The sequence below is a fragment of the Channa argus genome, chromosome 9 (genome assembly GCF_033026475.1).
Source record: "Channa argus isolate prfri chromosome 9, Channa argus male v1.0, whole genome shotgun sequence".
Classification (NCBI taxonomy): Eukaryota; Metazoa; Chordata; class Actinopteri; order Anabantiformes; family Channidae; genus Channa; species Channa argus.
In genome coordinates, this window is record NC_090205.1 from 2191215 (window position 1) to 2208463 (window position 17249).

Here is a 17249-nt window from a genome sequence, read left to right on the forward strand (position 1 = left end):
TATTTCAGCTTGACTCTGACAGGGCTACCAACTGCACCATCAAACCCCTCCAGATAATCCCAGATGCAGCAGCACATCTCTTTTTTTTTTTTTTTTTTAGCCACTGGCTTCCAGTAGGTGCCTGTATCAGCTTCAAAGCTCTGAACCTTTGCTTATAGAGTGGTAACTTCATTAGCACTTTCCTGCCTAAACACTATCCTACCAATCAGCCCGATGTTTTGTTGTTGCTTTTTGTTGCTCTGTTCTTTTCTCTCTCCCCTTTCCACTCACCCCAACCGGTCGAGGCAGATGGCCGTCCACCCTGACCCTGGTTCTGCTGGAGGTTTCTTCCGTTAAAGGGAGTTTTTCCTCTCCACTGTTGCCTATGGCTTGCTCCAAGGGGAATTGTTGGGTTCTCTTTATATATCTTTATAATCTTAACTTTATTCTGTAAAGTGCCCTGAGATGACTTTGTTGTGAATTGGCGCTATATTAATAAAGTTGAATTGAAAAAAATTGAATTGAATATCAGGTGTACAATCTCTCAGTCCAACAGCACTAGTCCAATAAACAACATTTTGTGGGCTCTGCACCACATGCCAAAAGGTGGTCAACAGATCAATGACTTTCATCTTGTCCTTTAAGGGGCCGCCACCGTGGAATCCGTTGATTTGGCATGTTTTTGTTTTTTTTTTAATGCCGGATGCCCTTTCTGCCACAGTCCTCCCATATTATCCGAGCTCAGGCCCGGCATCAAGATGGGACCACACCTCGTGGGGTGGGATTCAATCCTGCAGTCTTCTGCATCACAACCCAATGCTCTACCTATTGAGCCACCAGGCCCCCCCACTCCACAGAAAAGGTGTTAATATTTATTTAGTTATTTTTGGCAAATCTGGCCACAAATCCAGCTGACCTGAGTCTTCTACTAGTTTCTGTGGACACAGTTTCTTGTTTCAGAGCAGTAAGGTATCTAAAGGAGGACACTCATTTGTGATAGTCTTCTTGGGCAGATATGCTACAACCGGATCCAGCCAGGACAGAGGAGGCAGTGGAAGACCTAAGTGCACGTCTCCGGAGACTATATTGTACTTTTTTTTATAAATCTTGAATTTCTTGGCTTTATTGTGTAGTTCTAATTTTTAGTTCTAATTTAAATGGTAAATGGCCACTTATATCAGGCTTTTATCCAAAGTCCTCTACAATGTTGATTCTCATTCACCCATTCACACACAACACACACACCAGTGGCGGTGGCTGCCATGCAAGGTGCTCATATGACCCATCGGGAGCAACTTAGGGTTCAGTGTCTTGCCCAAGGACACTTCAACACGGCCTGGTAATCGACAATTACAGGTCATTCTTACTATACAGGAAAAGCCAAATAAAAACTCAGAATGTTGGCTTCCTGGACATGAATTAGTTTTTAGATGTTTTAACACCTGGGAAGGCATGCATTATCAATTTACGAGCATTCACACTTGAATTCCTGTAATAAACAACAATTATTAATAGCTTTATTTTTTAAACAAATTACAAAGTGCTGTACAGTACAAAAGCAATGAGTAGAATGTCAGCATTTGTCATGCAGTAGTTGCTAAAAGTAAAGTTTGATTTGCAAATTTTATTTAGTTATTCTATGCTGATATCTGTGTGTTTTGTCATTTTACAAACATTTTATTGAATAAAACCAACAAAAAAATAATATTAATATAAACATGGAACATTTCCAACCATTTTTTGGCAGTGTACGTAAATAGCATTTCTTCCTATAGCCCTGTGCTTTATTGTCTTCTCTTTGAATTTCATTTTTTTGCTTTGACCCTCATTTGAACAGTAAATGAACATCTGCCCAACAAATAAATGCACATATAAAATGTGTAAATTAAAAAGTATGCATCATGAGGAAATAATGGCAAAACATGGCTTGTTCTAGATTTACTTTTTCTTATTCTGAAGAAATGACAGACATTTCAGGCTTGTCAAAATGCCATCTCTGAAGATTATTAATTTATCAGCTGCGTGTGCAGCAGTGAAAGAAAAGACATGGGGCATCCCTAAGTACAATAAAATAAAATAAGGAAAACACGTTTATACTATTCAGTTAAACCCACATTAATGTTAATATTTCAGTTTTACATCATATATAAATTGTTATAATGTAAAGTTGACATATTTGTATAAGCAATACGAATTGTACCTATACAAAAAATAAACAATATCAAATATGAATTTTATCACTTCTAAACTGGGTTAAATTTGACGATAAAACAAGGAAAATGCATAAAAATATATTAATAATGAACGAAAACATTTTTAAAAAATGACAAATTGATCAGTGAAGCTCATATGTTTTACTTTTTTTTAAAACATTCAGGTTTTCACTGTCTGTACTAAAAACAAATGCAAAATTTAAATCAGCTTCAATTACTCACCTGTCTACATGTTAGTTTTCCAAAGAAATCTCTACACATTAACAGATGTTCATGCATCAGATGATTTTGGCTGGACAGAACAACCTTTTGAGATGTTTAGAAATTTCTTTCATTTTTATACCATATATGAGTGGATTAAACAAAGCATGGTAGGAAAACATTTGTAATGTCATGATTAAACGTGCAGTTTCTGACAAATTGGCCTCCACTCGAGCTATACTGACCAGTACACTCAAACAGAAGAAACTAAATAAAACCAGCAAGTGAGGTAAACAGGTCTCTGCAGCTTTTTTCCTGACTTCTTTACCACTTCGATACGCTATAATAAATATCTTTGTGTACGTGAAAACTATGAAGACCATGGGAAGTACTACAAGATCTAGTAAAGAGATCAAACCATATAAATTAAGTGCATCTGATTGTACACACTGAAGTTCATATATTGCATTGTTACAAAATATTCCTTTTATAGTAAAGTTACAAAGTTTGGTCTCAGCACTTAGTATCACTGGGACAGTAACATGACAAGCAGGTACAGACCAAGAAAAAAACAGTAAAATACTCATCCTGGTTTTCTTCATGATGGTTGGATAGTGCAGAGGTTTACATATAGACACATATCTGTCATAGGCCATGGCTGCTAACAATAAAAACTCAGAACTATTTAAAGTGTAATAGAGAAAAAATTGGAAAAGACAGGCTGAATATGATATGATTTGTTTTTCTGATAAAAAGTCAACTAACAGCTTTGGGTACATTGTAGTGCTGTAAAAGACAGAGTTCACTAACAAAGCTGCAATGAAAATGTACATAGGCTCATGGAGGTTTTTGTGAATCCAGATAAGGCACACGATGGTGACATTAAAGGATATTATCAGAATAAATAATATAAACATGATACAAAAATAGAGATATCTGTATTTCTGCACATCCACATACCCGTTAAGTGTTATATATGTTACATTAGATTCGTCATCCATTACTGTCACTGAAGTAAAACAGGCACATTATCTAATCTAAGAAATTAATGCATTTTTAAGAGACTGTGTAACTCGTGCTGGATGTTGTTATTAACAAATCTTGAAATGCACTTGATGTATATTCCTCTGCAAATTTCAGAAAATTACCTGTTAGAGGCTGTGGAAAGTTTTTTATTAAGTTGCTTCACCCTCCGTGGAACTCATTAGCCAAACAAAATACATTCCATTATGGAAATAATAAACCTCGGAGTTTTGATGCTACTGCATTGTTTGAGCACGTGCCACATTACGCCACTTCTGCTTCTGCCACTTCAGTAAAAACTGTGCCAAATAACATGTGGACAAATGATCTGCTGTGGTGACCCTGAACTCACAGGATAAGCCGAAAGGTCAAAAACATTTAAATAAAGATTTTCTCTATTAATGGGTGACTGTGGTTCAGCAGGTAGGGCAGTCGTTCATTTCTGCCTGTCTGTATGACTTCTTTGCTTGGATCTTCTTTGCATCTTCAGCTCAACCTTTCCAAGACTGAAGTTCTAGTCTTCCCAAGCAGACCTCCAACACAAAACAACCACAGCATCAACATAGTGACAATCAGTGATTGTCCCCAATAAATCTGCCAGAAATCTAGTGGTTCATCATCGACAATCAACTGAGCTTTACTGACCACATCTCCTCTGTCTGTAGGACATACAGATTTGGCCTCTACCTTTCTGAATATGCAACTAAACCCATTGTGCTGGCGCTGCTCATATCTCAATTACTGCAATGCCCGGTTGACAAGGCTGCCAGAATGCACATTCAAACTCCTCCAGATGATCCAAAATGTGGCAGCACATCTCATTTTTAATAAGCCAAAAAGTTGATGATGTTGATTTGACATGACGTTTTACTGCTCTCCAAATGTCAAGTGAAAAGTTGTGGGTTTATCTGATTTCAGGATGTGCAGCAGTGAAAAACAAAGCCCCAGAAAACTATTATTCTTAAAAGAATTTGTTTTTAAGTACACATGTTGGGGATGTACCAGTAAAACTAAAACACTTATAAAACATAGGCATGTATACTATTTATTGTTTTCACCTTATGAGAAATTCAGTGCACACAAATCTAATGATGGTGATACATGGAACGTGAATAATATTATTGGATTTGTAAAGTAAAAACATACATTACATGCATTACACTCTTCTGTAAATGTAATAAATGTAATACAAACGTTAATGATAGTATATGAACAGTTTGGAATGAAAGTTGATCATGAATAACTACAAACAAATGAGTCATTACAGCATTTAAAACTTTTCAGTCTTGTTAATGTTTGCCACTGAAATAAATGCACACTTCTTTTAGGAATTCACGTCAATGTTTGTCTCTCAAGTAAAAAGCCTAATATGTCAGATGATTTTGGCTCAACAGAACAATTTTTTGAGGACTTTAGAAATTTCTTTCATTTTGAGCCCGTATATGAGTGGATTAAACAAAGGATGGTACAAAACCTTTTGTAATGTAATTATCAAACGTACAGTGGTTGATAAATTTGATTCTACTCGAGCTATAATGATATCAAATACACTAAAAGAGGAGGAACTGATTAAAACCAGCAGATGAGGTAAACAGGTCTCTGCAGCTTTGTTCCTGACTTCTCTACTACTTCCATAAGCTATAACAAGTATCTTTGTATATGTGAAAACTATGAAGAGTACGGGAAGTATTATGAGATCTATTAAAGGCAGCAAACCATATATAGTTAGTGCTGTTAATTTTACACAATAGAGGTCATAAATTGTACTATTACAAAATATTCCTTTTAGAGTAACATAACATATTTTATTTTGAGCACTCAGTATAACTGTGACTGCAACGTGACAGGCAGGTACAGACCAAGCTGAAACCAGTAAAATACTCACCCTGGTTTTTCTCATGATAGTTGGATATTGCAGAGGTTTACATATAGACACATATCTGTCATAGGCCATGACTGATAATAGCATAAATTCTGAAGAACTTGAAGTGCAATAAAGAAAGAATTGCAAGAGACAAGCTGAATACGATATGATCTGTTTTTCAGATAAGAAGTCGATCAAAACCTTTGGGTAGATGTTAGTGCTGAAAAGAACAGAGTTCAGTAACAAAGCAGCAATGAAAATGTACATAGGCTCATGGAGGTTTTGGTGTTTCCAGATCAAGTACACAATAGTGACATTAAAGCAGATTATCAGAACATATGTGGTAAACATTGTGAAAAAATACAAAAATCTGTATTTGTTCAATTCCACATATCCATGAAGTGTAACACATGTGACATTAACTTCATGATCCATTAATGTTGTTAAAAAGTAAATGTTTGGTAAGAAATGAAACATTGCATAACCAGCTTACATGAATAATACAAACACCCAACCTGTACTGGAGTTTATTAATGCACAGATCTTGAAATGCACTTGCTCACTTTCAGACAGTGAACTGTGTGAGGTTGTGGAAAGCTTTTTATTAGATTGCTCCACCCTATATTGATCCCATTATTCTCCCCATCAAAACAGACTCTGATATGCAAAGAGCATCATGAAGCCCAGGAGGCCAACAGCCAAAATCTCATTTGTACCATATAAGCAGTTGTGATGGTGTAAATGGAACGTTTTTGCATACTGCTTTTAGCAAATGAAGCACTTTTTTCAATTGTTCCTCTTATCTGTGCACATGCTGGGCCAATAGAGGATGTTTCTCCTTTTTACGTTTCACTTGGCAATTTTGACATATAACACCATATGATAGCATGGACCTAAGTGAGAAGTCCTGTGTTGCCCCGGGGCGATTTTCATTTTCTTTTCATTTCTAGTTGCTGGGTATCATTCACAAATCTACATCCATTACATTGCTGCAAAATATCGTAATATCAAATTTGTTGCCTTGTAACAGTAGCAATATTAACTTCAGAGCCATCTAAAATTTTCTTGCACAAGAATTTATGGCGTAATATTAGAGAGAAGTAGGAAAAGTACGTTATTCCGCCATTTCTTAAAGAGTACGAATCTATGACCATGTGTGATAAGTAGCTATTGACCAATAACAAACCTTCAATGCGTCAGCAAAATTCTGAAAAAGGTTGTTTTTATGATATTGAGTTCTATTTCACTAAGTAATATCTATTTTGTGTCAAGCTTTAGAAATAGTCATGACATTTAAATAGTCCCTATTAGGGTGACTTCTGTTTTTAAAAGTTTTTATTCTTCTACAGAGAATATAAAGTTGACATCATGCCTGCCTTTCTATTGGTGAGTTGAAGTCTCTGTTTTGATTTCCTCTCATGATTCTGAAAGGTGTCACAACAGTAAGTCAGTGCTGCTGCCATAGTCAGTAACCAGAGGAGTGTTGCCTTAACTTTTTGCAAGATCAGCTAATTTGAGTACAAATGACCTTGATATTGTGATTTGATTTGTCCAGCTAGTATCACATTTGTCCCCGTTTATCTTCTGCAATCTTGATCAAATTTGAATTATTTTAACAAAATTTCAGCCAAACAAAAGATATGCAGGTAACTCATTCTAATCACTGTAGCAGGCACAGGTAAACTGATGGCATAGATCACAACATGATGCATTACGAACAGTTAACATGATGTGACACTACCAAATCCTCTATTGTCTGGTGTCCATTCTATGGCACAACTGTGGCTTAAGATGGCTTCACTTCTGAGGAACTATCATGTCATCTGTCATTAAAATCTGCATTTTACAGATTTCCTTCATGGTTATTACACAGAAAAGCCCATGTGTGTTTGCAGGTAATTACTTCAGCTCATACCAAGCTATTACCTGTCAGTTCTTTAATAAATATCCAATGTTACTTTATCTTTAGAGTTAGGGTTTTCACCCCTTACAGCCACACAGACTTTCCAATACTGTCAGTAGCTGCTGACAGTAACTTTTACAGTCATACTATGTGTGCATAATAAGGGATTACTACCAAAAAGACAGAGGCTTTCTGGTTAGTAGTTTTGCCTACAGGAATGTCTTCCATAGAAAAGCACTGGATCTTTATCAATAATTGCTGTTGTTCTTCTACAACTGCAGCAGCAATCTCAGTCAGGTCTGGTTATCCAAAGGTTAAATCATGTCAACTGGACTTCTTACTTTATGGATGGAAATGTTTCACTGCTTATCCAAGTAGGAGAATTGGCTATGGGACCCAATCCTATTCTCCAGAGTATGTAGACTTTGTTTCTCACCTGGCATGAAAAGTCTTGTTAGGATAATAGGGGTGAGAAGAGGGCAGAGGGATGTAATGTTTACAACTCTAGACACCCTTAATCCCCTAGGAGGGGGTCATTAGGTGTGGCCCTCTTGGTGGATGTGTGAAGTGCTCTTGATCTTCCTGGGGATGGATGAAGGGACAGCATGAAAAAATGGGAGACAGGTTGTGCCCGAGGCCTCTTTCTTTGTTGAGATAAGGATATTCCATGTGAACATAAATGGCTTTGCATACTCCTCTCTCATACCATCGTCTTCTCTGTCCAAAATGTGAACATTTTCATCATCAAACCAGTGTCCTTTGTCCTTCAGGTGTAGGCACACTGCTGATTCTGGTCTGGAGGGGTTGCTTCTCCTGTCCTGGGCCATGCTCTTGTGTAGAGCTCTGAGCACTGTTCACTGCACAGGAATGCATACGCTATGTAGTTCGTATTATGTTTAGTTTTCAGTCTATTAGGTCGACGGGTCTCTATCTCATCAGCAATTGGCTTCATTAGAACAGATTTCAGAGGTTTGTGGACTTGCTCAACACTTATCTGGGAAATACTACTAGGGTCATAGTCTTTCCTGTGTTGTGGAATTTAATGTGATTTATGCCACAAACAGTAACACAACTCTCTTCTTAAAGGCAACACGTGACAGACCAAAACCATACATGACTTTGGATTGACATGGCTGTCAGTGACCTAGAGGTTGGTTTGAGTATAGGTTAACATAACCACGTTATGACAACCGTGGGCGGCTGTGGTTCAGTTTGATGAGCAACTGTCTTGGCTTTTCTGCCATAAGGCTAGTAGGAAGCAGGAACCTGCAGGAACCTGCTTCCTACTAGCCTCATAGCAGAAAAGTTAATATTAGACTAAAGTGCGGTAGTTGCATCATCTGTGTGCAGCTGTTGAAAAACAATTTCCCCATGGGTATAAATTATTACTTGTGTCATGTAGATGTCTGTCTACCAGCCCACACCCACCATCATTCCACCATAAGTGTGGCTAAACTATGAGGAATGTATAACTCAAATGTTCATACTAGCAATCGTTTCAAAATCAGCTTTCTAAAAAGCCAAAACCTTGAAAAATTTATTTTAATTGTGTCGACATCCTGCCACATGAAATAACAAGGACTGACTAAAGAAACCTGAATCTGACATCAACACAAACATATTTTTGAATAATGACCACATATTAATTTATCAGAACATTGTCCAAACCTGCCATTTCCTTCACTTTTTTCATGAATATGTGTCTCTTTAAAGGATCACAACATTCCCAGCATTATTATTACGTAAGTAATGAAAATGCTGCTGCATCACTTTTAAACCATTACATCAAGTCACTTTGATCTGACAGAACAGCATCTGCAGGTGTTTAGAGATTTCTTTCATTTTAAGTCCATATATGATAGGATTGAAGAGAGGATGATACAAAATTGTTTGCAAAGTCATTATGAAACAGACAATTTTTGGAAAATCAGATCCTACGCGAACTATAATAATATCAAAAGCACACAAACAGGAAAAGCTGATTAAAACCAACAGATGAGGTAAACAAGTCTGTGCAGCTTTTTTCTTTACATTTTTACAGCTTCGATATGACACAATAAGTATCCTGGTGTATGTGAAAACTATGAAGAGCAAAGGCAAAAGTGCAGTGATTATCAGAGCAACAACACCAAATATCGATCGTGCCTTTGAAGTCACACAGTGAAGACTGTAAATTGAGTTATTACAAAAAAATCCGTTTAGAGTTAAATTACACAGTTTCATTTCAGCACTCAATATTGTTGGCACTGCAATAAGACAAGCAGGTACAAGCCAAGCTAAAACCAGGTAAAGATGGACAGTACTTTTTGTCATTATGGTTGGATACTGCAGAGGTTTACATATAGACACATATCGGTCATAGGACATGGCTGCCAACAATAAGAACTCTGAACCACCTACAGAATAATTAACAAAAAATTGAAGGAGGCAGGCTGAATATGATATGATCTGTTTTTCAGATAAAAAGTCAACTAACAGCTTTGGGTAGATGTTGATGCTGAAGAGAACAGAATTCAGTAACAAAGCTGCAATGAAAATGTACATAGGCTCATGAAGGTTTTTGTGAATCCAGATAAGGGAAACAATAGTTGAATTAAAGAAGATGATTAGAATATAAGCTGTAAACATGATGAAAAAATAAACATTTTTGTAGTTGTGCATGTCTACATGTCCACCAAGAGTTATGTATGTAACATTAAGTTGTTCATCCATAAATGTCTAAAATAAATTTTCAATAATAAATTACACGTCCAGCATATACAAACAAAAATCTGTAAGACAACAATAATAACGTCCAACTGTTACTCAAATGTACTGGATGTGTGTTCATCTGCAAAATCAAAAAGTAAACAGTTTGAAGCTGTGGGAACTTTTTGTAGGATTGCTCACCCTCCGCGGACCTCATTATTCTTTCCAAAGAAGTCCAGCAGACTCTGGAGACCAGGCTCTCTCTACACCATGCAAACAGTAGTGATTGATTCACTTTTACCAACTTAAACTTGTCTTTTAAGAAAGATCTTTAGAAAAGGCAGCGTCAGAATTTTGGTATGTTCTTAACTCATATACAGATTTGTTTGTATCTTTGTTCTTATAATGATAATTCTCATTAAATATAAGGACTTGAGACTGCAATCAATATCAAACCGTAATGGAAAAGAAAAGATGAAAAAGTCAAGAACGGCAAAAGTATGTGGTGCACCATGTTTCATGGAAATGCATGACGTTATTTGTGGAGTTAACAGACTATAGAACAAGAACAGAGGGTCCTAAGCACTTCAGAAATAAGGTAATATGGGGGTGACATTTTGGTAATAACATTATAATAGCAGGAGTAGTAATCCTGGAAATACCAAAGTAATAGGGTTTTATTATTTCTGTAAAAACAATGTAACAGATTATGTCATAGTAATTAGTAAAATAATAACCATATAATAGTTTTGTAGAAGCAATGTATTTGTTTAGGTAATTGGAGGTCAAAACTATATATATGTATATATATATATACATATATATAATATGATGTAGCATTTGGCATGAATACTGTGATCTCTTTATGTATTTATATGAATTCATTATCTTATAATAATTGAATCATTTTTACTGACATCAGAATGATCAAAATATAACTCAATTTCCCGTAACATATTCCTCCTGTAACTTATCTTGTAACGGTATTTACACAACACATGAACACATTATTCTTGTTTGTTTAGAAGATTCATATTGAATTATCATAAATCATATGTTGGAAACAATCATCATTTTGTGGACATTGGCATCCAGACACAAGGCAGCTAAAATTGTCATGGTTTAAGTGTTTCTGATGCAATGAATTGCAACGAAGTAAGAAAAACACATAATCGAATTTGACTACACACATAACATAACTGATAACATAAAAAATACCTTTGAACTACCTTGATAGGCTTGAGTATAATTTTACACGGTTTTGTGTTTAGACCTGTGTGTAGTGCTGGAAACATCAATAGCACAATTCTCAATTACAATAAGATAAAAAAACACAATGTACTTCTTGAATTCTTGATCGTAAAGAGCACTTGGTGAGTTCCTATGAATTTCTTCTTGTTCCAGTTCTTCCTTTTGTGATCTAGATGAGTTTCTGACTTGCGTTCTCGTGAAATTCAATGTCAAGGGAAGAGGTTGAATCCAATTAAGTTTCCATTAAATTGTCAACGTTTCTTTTTCCATTCTGTGGCAGATAAGCAAAATGATACTCAACATCAAAGCCCAAATACTGAGTAATACTGTTGGTTTAAAAACCTAGGCCCATTATCACGAGACGATCCTTGTGGGAGACCCCAACAAGCCACAATGACACTTATTAGCATAGTCACTGTGGGTGCTTCCTGTTATCCTGTTGGAAATCTATCCATCCATCATCTGTAATCATGTATCCTGTTCAGGGTTGCAGGTGGTGGGAGCCTGTCCCAGCCTGTCCCTTTCTGCAGGTGTCCCCAGCTTTGGAGCTGTGTGTTTTCCAGTGTGCAGCTACTGGTCCTACTAACCTGCCCGATGTTTTGTTGCTCTTTTTCTTTTCTCTCTTTACTTTCCACTCACCCCCACCAGTCAAGGCAGATGGCTGCCAACCCTGAGCCTGGTTCTGCTGGAGGTTTCTTCCATTAAAGGCAGTTTTTCCTCTCCACTGTTGCCTAGGGATTGTTCAAGGGGGAATTGTTGGGTTTTCTCTATACATATTTATAATCTTTATAGACTTTATTCTGTAAAGTGCCTTGAGATGACTTTGTTGTGAATTGATGCAATATAAATAAAGTAGAATTGAAATTGAATTGAGATGGCAACATTTTTTCTGTGTTTGGACAAAATAAAATGCACTTGACAAATTAATGAAATGTCTTGAACCTGGAAGCAGCTGGGAAAGTGTGTGAGAAATACAGTACAGTGAGAAGTGAGGAGTATACCACAGCATTCACTGCTAGCAGTTCAAATCTACATCCACCCCAGAGCTTCCAAGTTCCAGTTATTTGACTTAGTCAGTGACACAGACAGAAAGTATTCACAGCACTTTACTTTTTCCAAATTTTGTTAAGTTACAGCCTTATTTCATCCCAGTGCTTAGGGTCATTATCCTGTTGAAAGATGAACCGTCGCCCCAGTCTGATATATATATGTATATATTCTTATGTACATGTGAATTTTTTTTTGTTTTTTGTGTTTAATAAATGTGCAAAGATTTCAAACAAACTTCTTTAATGTTGTCATTATGCTGTAATTTTAAAGAAATATATGAATTTGATCCATTTTGAAATAAGGCTGTAACATAATAAAATTTGAAAAAGTTAAGCATTTAAAGTTAAGTGAATACTTCCTGGATGCACTGTACAAGAACAGAGATCTGGTTTCTCTCCTTATTACTCCTTAGCTTACAATACTTTACCTCAGTGTTGCCCTGGCCATTATTGTATAGTCTCTTTTGCCGGAACTAAAGTACAAAACACAGCACAACACTTATACTAAAAAAGTCAACCTTATATATAATGACATTTTTCCTAGTGATTATTTTCCTCTGCCTCTTTTATCAGAATAAGGTTTGCGGGTGGTCTCCTTTTGAGGTCAGCTTTTCAACCTGTTATTTGCACTTCTTCTCATTACCAAGTTTCTGTTATGGAAATGAACAGAATTCAACAAGATGATCTATTGACCACTTTATCCAGGGATAACTGAAATATTAAAATAAATAACATTTAGAATAAGTCATCTTAACTTGCATAAAAACTAACACATTGAAACTCTTATAATGTATCCCAGTGCCATTCAAAGACCTCGAAATTGACTTAATGTATATCTTCCTACAAGGCTTAGAAAGAGAAGTGATTGAGGCTATGGGATGCTTTTAATACATTGCTTTATCCTCCATGGATCAAAACAGGCTTTAATATTTGAAGAGTGTCATCAAACTTTTGAGCCAAAAAGTTACACCACCATACAATTTAGTTTTTTTGTGTGTGTGTCCTATAATATAAAATTGTACTGTAACATTTAGGTTACATTCAAGTTCATTTCTTTGGAAGGGATATGATGTCATATCTGCAAAAACATAAAATATGCCTTTTTGTACTTATTTCTAGAAGGTAGATTATCTGTTCTTAGTTTGAGGTCAAGAATCTATATATTTGGTTTGGTTACACCTAAATCTTACTAAACCCTTCTATGGATATGATGCATTTGTGCTGCTGTATGGTACATGTTTTGGTACTTGATGGCGTAAGTGAAGCTCAGGGTAAAGCTGCCCTTTTAAACAACAACTTTTACTCATCTTCACGTAAGGGTTGTCACAATATCAGATTCTCAATACATGATTATAAAGGCCAAAAAAATTTATGATAATGATAACTGCAATATTTATAAAAAGTTGCAAACATAAATATTTCTATGAAGCAACTGTTCAAACACCCAATGACATAAAAATACTGATTTGCCAATAAATGAAATTTTTGCTTACATTTATTATCATCATGAAAAATTCAATTTCATCACTGTTACTGTTAAATCACTCTCAATACAAAAAGCCTAAAACATATTAAATTTGACTGTCTGCTGAAATACATTAAATAACCCTGGCTTGACAGAACAGCCTTTTCAGGTGTTTAGAGATTTCTTTCATCTTTAGTCCATATATGATTGGATTAAAAAGAGGATTATACAAAATCACTTGTAAAGTCATTATTAAATGAACAGTTTTTGAAAAATGTGATCCAAGTCGAACTACACTGACGTCAAATGCACACAAAGAGGAGAAGCTGATTAAAACCAACAGATGAGGTAAACAGGTCTGTGCAGCTTTTTTCCTGACTTTTTTACAACTTTGATATGATACAATAATTATCCTAGTGTATGTAAAAAGTATGAAGAGCAGAGGGAAAAGTGCAGCAATCATCAGATCAACAACGCCAAATAATGAGCGTGCTTTTGAACTCACGCAGTGGAGACTGTAAATGGAATTATTACAAAAGATTCCATTCAAAGTTAAATTACAGAGTTTCATATCAGCACTCAGTAATGCTGGTACTGCAACACTACATGCAGGCAGAAGCCAAGCTAAAACCAGAACAATACTGACAGTTCTTCTTGTCATGATAGTTGGATATTGCAGCGGTTTACATATAGACACATACCTGTCATAGGACATGGCTGTCAACAACAGGAATTCTGAGCCACCTAAAGAGTAAAATATATGAAACTGAAACAGACAGGCTGAATATGATATGATCTGTTTTTCAGATAAGAAGTCGATCAGAAGCTTTGGGTAGATGTTAGTGCTGAAAAGAACAGAGTTCAGTAACAAAGCTGCAATGAAAATGTACATAGGCTCATGGAGGTTTTTGTGAATCCATATAAGGCATATGATGGTGCAGTTACACCAGATTATTAGAATATATACTGTAAACATGATGAAGAAATAAAGATACTTGTATTTGTGCAGTTCCACATGCCCCCCAAGTGTTATATGTGTCTCATTTAATTCATCATCCATTAATGTCTAAAATAAATATTTACTAATCACGCTGATAACATATCCAGTATACATGAATACTAACATCCAACTTGCACTGAACTTTCTTATTCATTCATAGACAATATAATGTCCTGGTACATGTATGTTTATCTGCAGTACAGAAAGAACTGTTTGAATATGTGCTCAATTTTTATTACATCGCTTCACCCTCTATGGATCTCATTAATCTCTTTATCAAACTGATTAAAAAAATGTAAAGCATTTTGTCAAACCCAGGAGGCCTGAAGCTAGAGCACAGTTTGATGTTTGTTACTCACATATTGGCCCCAATATACAGCATTGCACATGAATGCTTACATGGAATTAATGTTTGTGGTTTTTGGAAAGGGATGGATGTTTGATCTGGCAAATATGTGCTTCCGTTACGTTGGACGTGCAAATCCATATTTGAGATTTGCAGCACACTGATGCCCTCTTTCTCCCTATCTGTAGATGTTACCCTGATTTCTACATTGGTAAATGTTCTCAGTCATTGTCTGGTTTTCTGGAAGGTGATTTACAGCTTACTGGTTATAATAAAACTGAACTAAACCTCAATTAAATTCAAGATGTGTACCCTACGTTTGGTTAGACTGCAGATGTGGGTGTCAAAGTTTGCCATATCTGCCTTTTGAGAAAATGGTTGGTTTGGGAATATTGCAAAGACTCTGTACAGTATGTAATTAGTCCAAAGCAGTTTGATGTCACCTGAACTGGGGCTTCACATTCTGCCCCCTCTTCAGTGCCGAATTAGTGACAAGAAAAAGCTTATTTAAACTATATCACAGCCAGAGGTCACTTCAGATCCTGTACAGGTGTGTTCCATCAGCCCACCCATCCCTCCTCTAATATTCCTATGTCTGAATCATGCAAACTGTGTAAACAATTTTCATGGACATCACAGAATAACAAGACAAAGCAAATTGACAGAAAAACATTAACCAAAGAAAACTGAAAGAAACCTTGCTCGATTCTTTGGCCTGCTCCCACTTCATCTGGGTATATTCCAAATGATTCACTAACAAAGTGGCAAATGACACCAAAAGAAATACGTTTGGAACAGCTTAAGCTAATTGTTTAATCTTGACCATTTTATAATATTAATATTATAATATTTAAGACGAATTTTAGAGTTTGTAACAAAGTCTGTAAAACAAATGGCTTTGCAAGCATTATAACATGCTATGCATATCATATGAAGCACAATATACATTAACATCACTAATACAAATTTAACTTTAGAATGACTTTTAATAGATTAGAGCATTTAGCATTGACAGAACAGCCTCTTCAGGTGTTTAAAGATTTCTTTCATCTTTAGTCCATATATGATTGGATTAAAAATAGGATTATACAAAATCACTTGTAAAGTCATTATTAAATGTACAGTTTTTGGAACATGAGATCCCAGTCTAACTACACTAACATCAAAAACAGACAAACAGGAGAAGCTGATTAACACCAAAAGGTGAGGTAAACAAGTCTGTGCAGCTTTTTTCTTTACGTTTCTGCAACTTTGATAGGATATAATAAGTATCCTTGTGTACGTGAAAAGAATGAAGAGCAGAGGAAGGAGTGCCGTGATTATCAGACCAACTACACCATATACAGATCGCGCTTTCGAACTCTCACAGTGAAGACTGTAAATAGCATTATTGCAAAAAACTCCGTTTAAAGTAAAATTGCAGAGTTTCATATCAGCACTCAGTATCACTAGGGATGCAACACTACATGCAGGCATAAGCCAAGAGAAAACCAGGAAAATGATGACAGTAGTTTTTCTTATTATAGTTGGATATTGCAGAGGTTTACATATAGACACATATCTGTCATAAGCCATGGCTGACAACAGTAAGAACTCTGAACCTGCTGAAGAGTAAAATATCTGAAACTGAAACAGACAGGCTGAATAAGATATGATCTGTTTTTCAGATAAAAAGTCAGTTAACAGCTTTGGGTAGATGTTCGTGCTGAAAAGAACAGAGTTGAGTAACAAAGCTGCAATGAAAATGTACATAGGCTCATGGAGGTTTTTGTGAATCCAGATCAGACACACAATGGTGACATTAAAGCTGATTATCAGAATATATGCTATAAACATGATAGAAAAACAAAGGTATTTGTATTTGTGCACTTCTACATGCCAACCAAGTGTTATATATGTTGAATTAAGTGTGTTATCCATAAATGCTAAAATATGTGTCAATAAAACAACATACATTCATAAATACACACAAAAGCAATGGACACTTATTTTCATGATAAATTGAACAGCCAACCTGTATGGGATTGTCTTAATTCATTCCTAGACCTTGCAATACACTGGATGTAGGTTCACCTGCAAAAATTAGAAAGTCAACTGTTTGAAGCTGTGGGAAGGTTTTGTTAGATTGCTTTACCCTCCATGGATCTCATTAATCTTTTCATCCTATTTGATCATAATATGCAAAACACATTAGCAAACCCCAGTTGACCTCGGTTACAGCATTGTTTGATGTCTTTCATTGAGGGAATGTCATTTTCTTTCTTTCT

General features: G+C 35.8%; 5 protein-coding genes across 5 annotated transcripts; all 5 read right to left on the reverse strand.

The window, feature by feature from the left end:
• Window positions 1-2470: 2470 nt before the first annotated feature.
• LOC137132434 (olfactory receptor 6C74-like) lies at window positions 2471-3394 on the reverse strand. Its single transcript, XM_067514859.1, has one exon. The coding sequence runs from the start codon at window positions 3392-3394 to the stop codon at window positions 2471-2473; it is 924 nt and encodes a 307-aa protein (XP_067370960.1).
• A 1409-nt stretch (window positions 3395-4803) lies between these two features.
• On the reverse strand, window positions 4804-5715 carry LOC137132473 (olfactory receptor 11A1-like). Its single transcript, XM_067514947.1, has one exon. The coding sequence runs from the start codon at window positions 5713-5715 to the stop codon at window positions 4804-4806; it is 912 nt and encodes a 303-aa protein (XP_067371048.1).
• A 3148-nt stretch (window positions 5716-8863) lies between these two features.
• On the reverse strand, window positions 8864-9895 carry LOC137133218 (olfactory receptor 4B13-like). Its single transcript, XM_067516587.1, has one exon. It carries the CDS (start codon window positions 9893-9895, stop codon window positions 8969-8971), a length of 927 nt encoding a protein of 308 aa, XP_067372688.1. The 3' UTR covers window positions 8864-8968.
• A 3874-nt stretch (window positions 9896-13769) lies between these two features.
• Window positions 13770-14696, reverse strand: LOC137133163 (olfactory receptor 11H2-like). The gene has a single exon (XM_067516447.1). It carries the CDS (start codon window positions 14694-14696, stop codon window positions 13770-13772), a length of 927 nt encoding a protein of 308 aa, XP_067372548.1.
• Window positions 14697-15984: 1288 nt separating this feature from the next.
• On the reverse strand, window positions 15985-16902 carry LOC137132867 (olfactory receptor 6N2-like). The gene has a single exon (XM_067515880.1). It carries the CDS (start codon window positions 16900-16902, stop codon window positions 15985-15987), a length of 918 nt encoding a protein of 305 aa, XP_067371981.1.
• Between the last annotated feature and the right edge of the window lie 347 nt (window positions 16903-17249).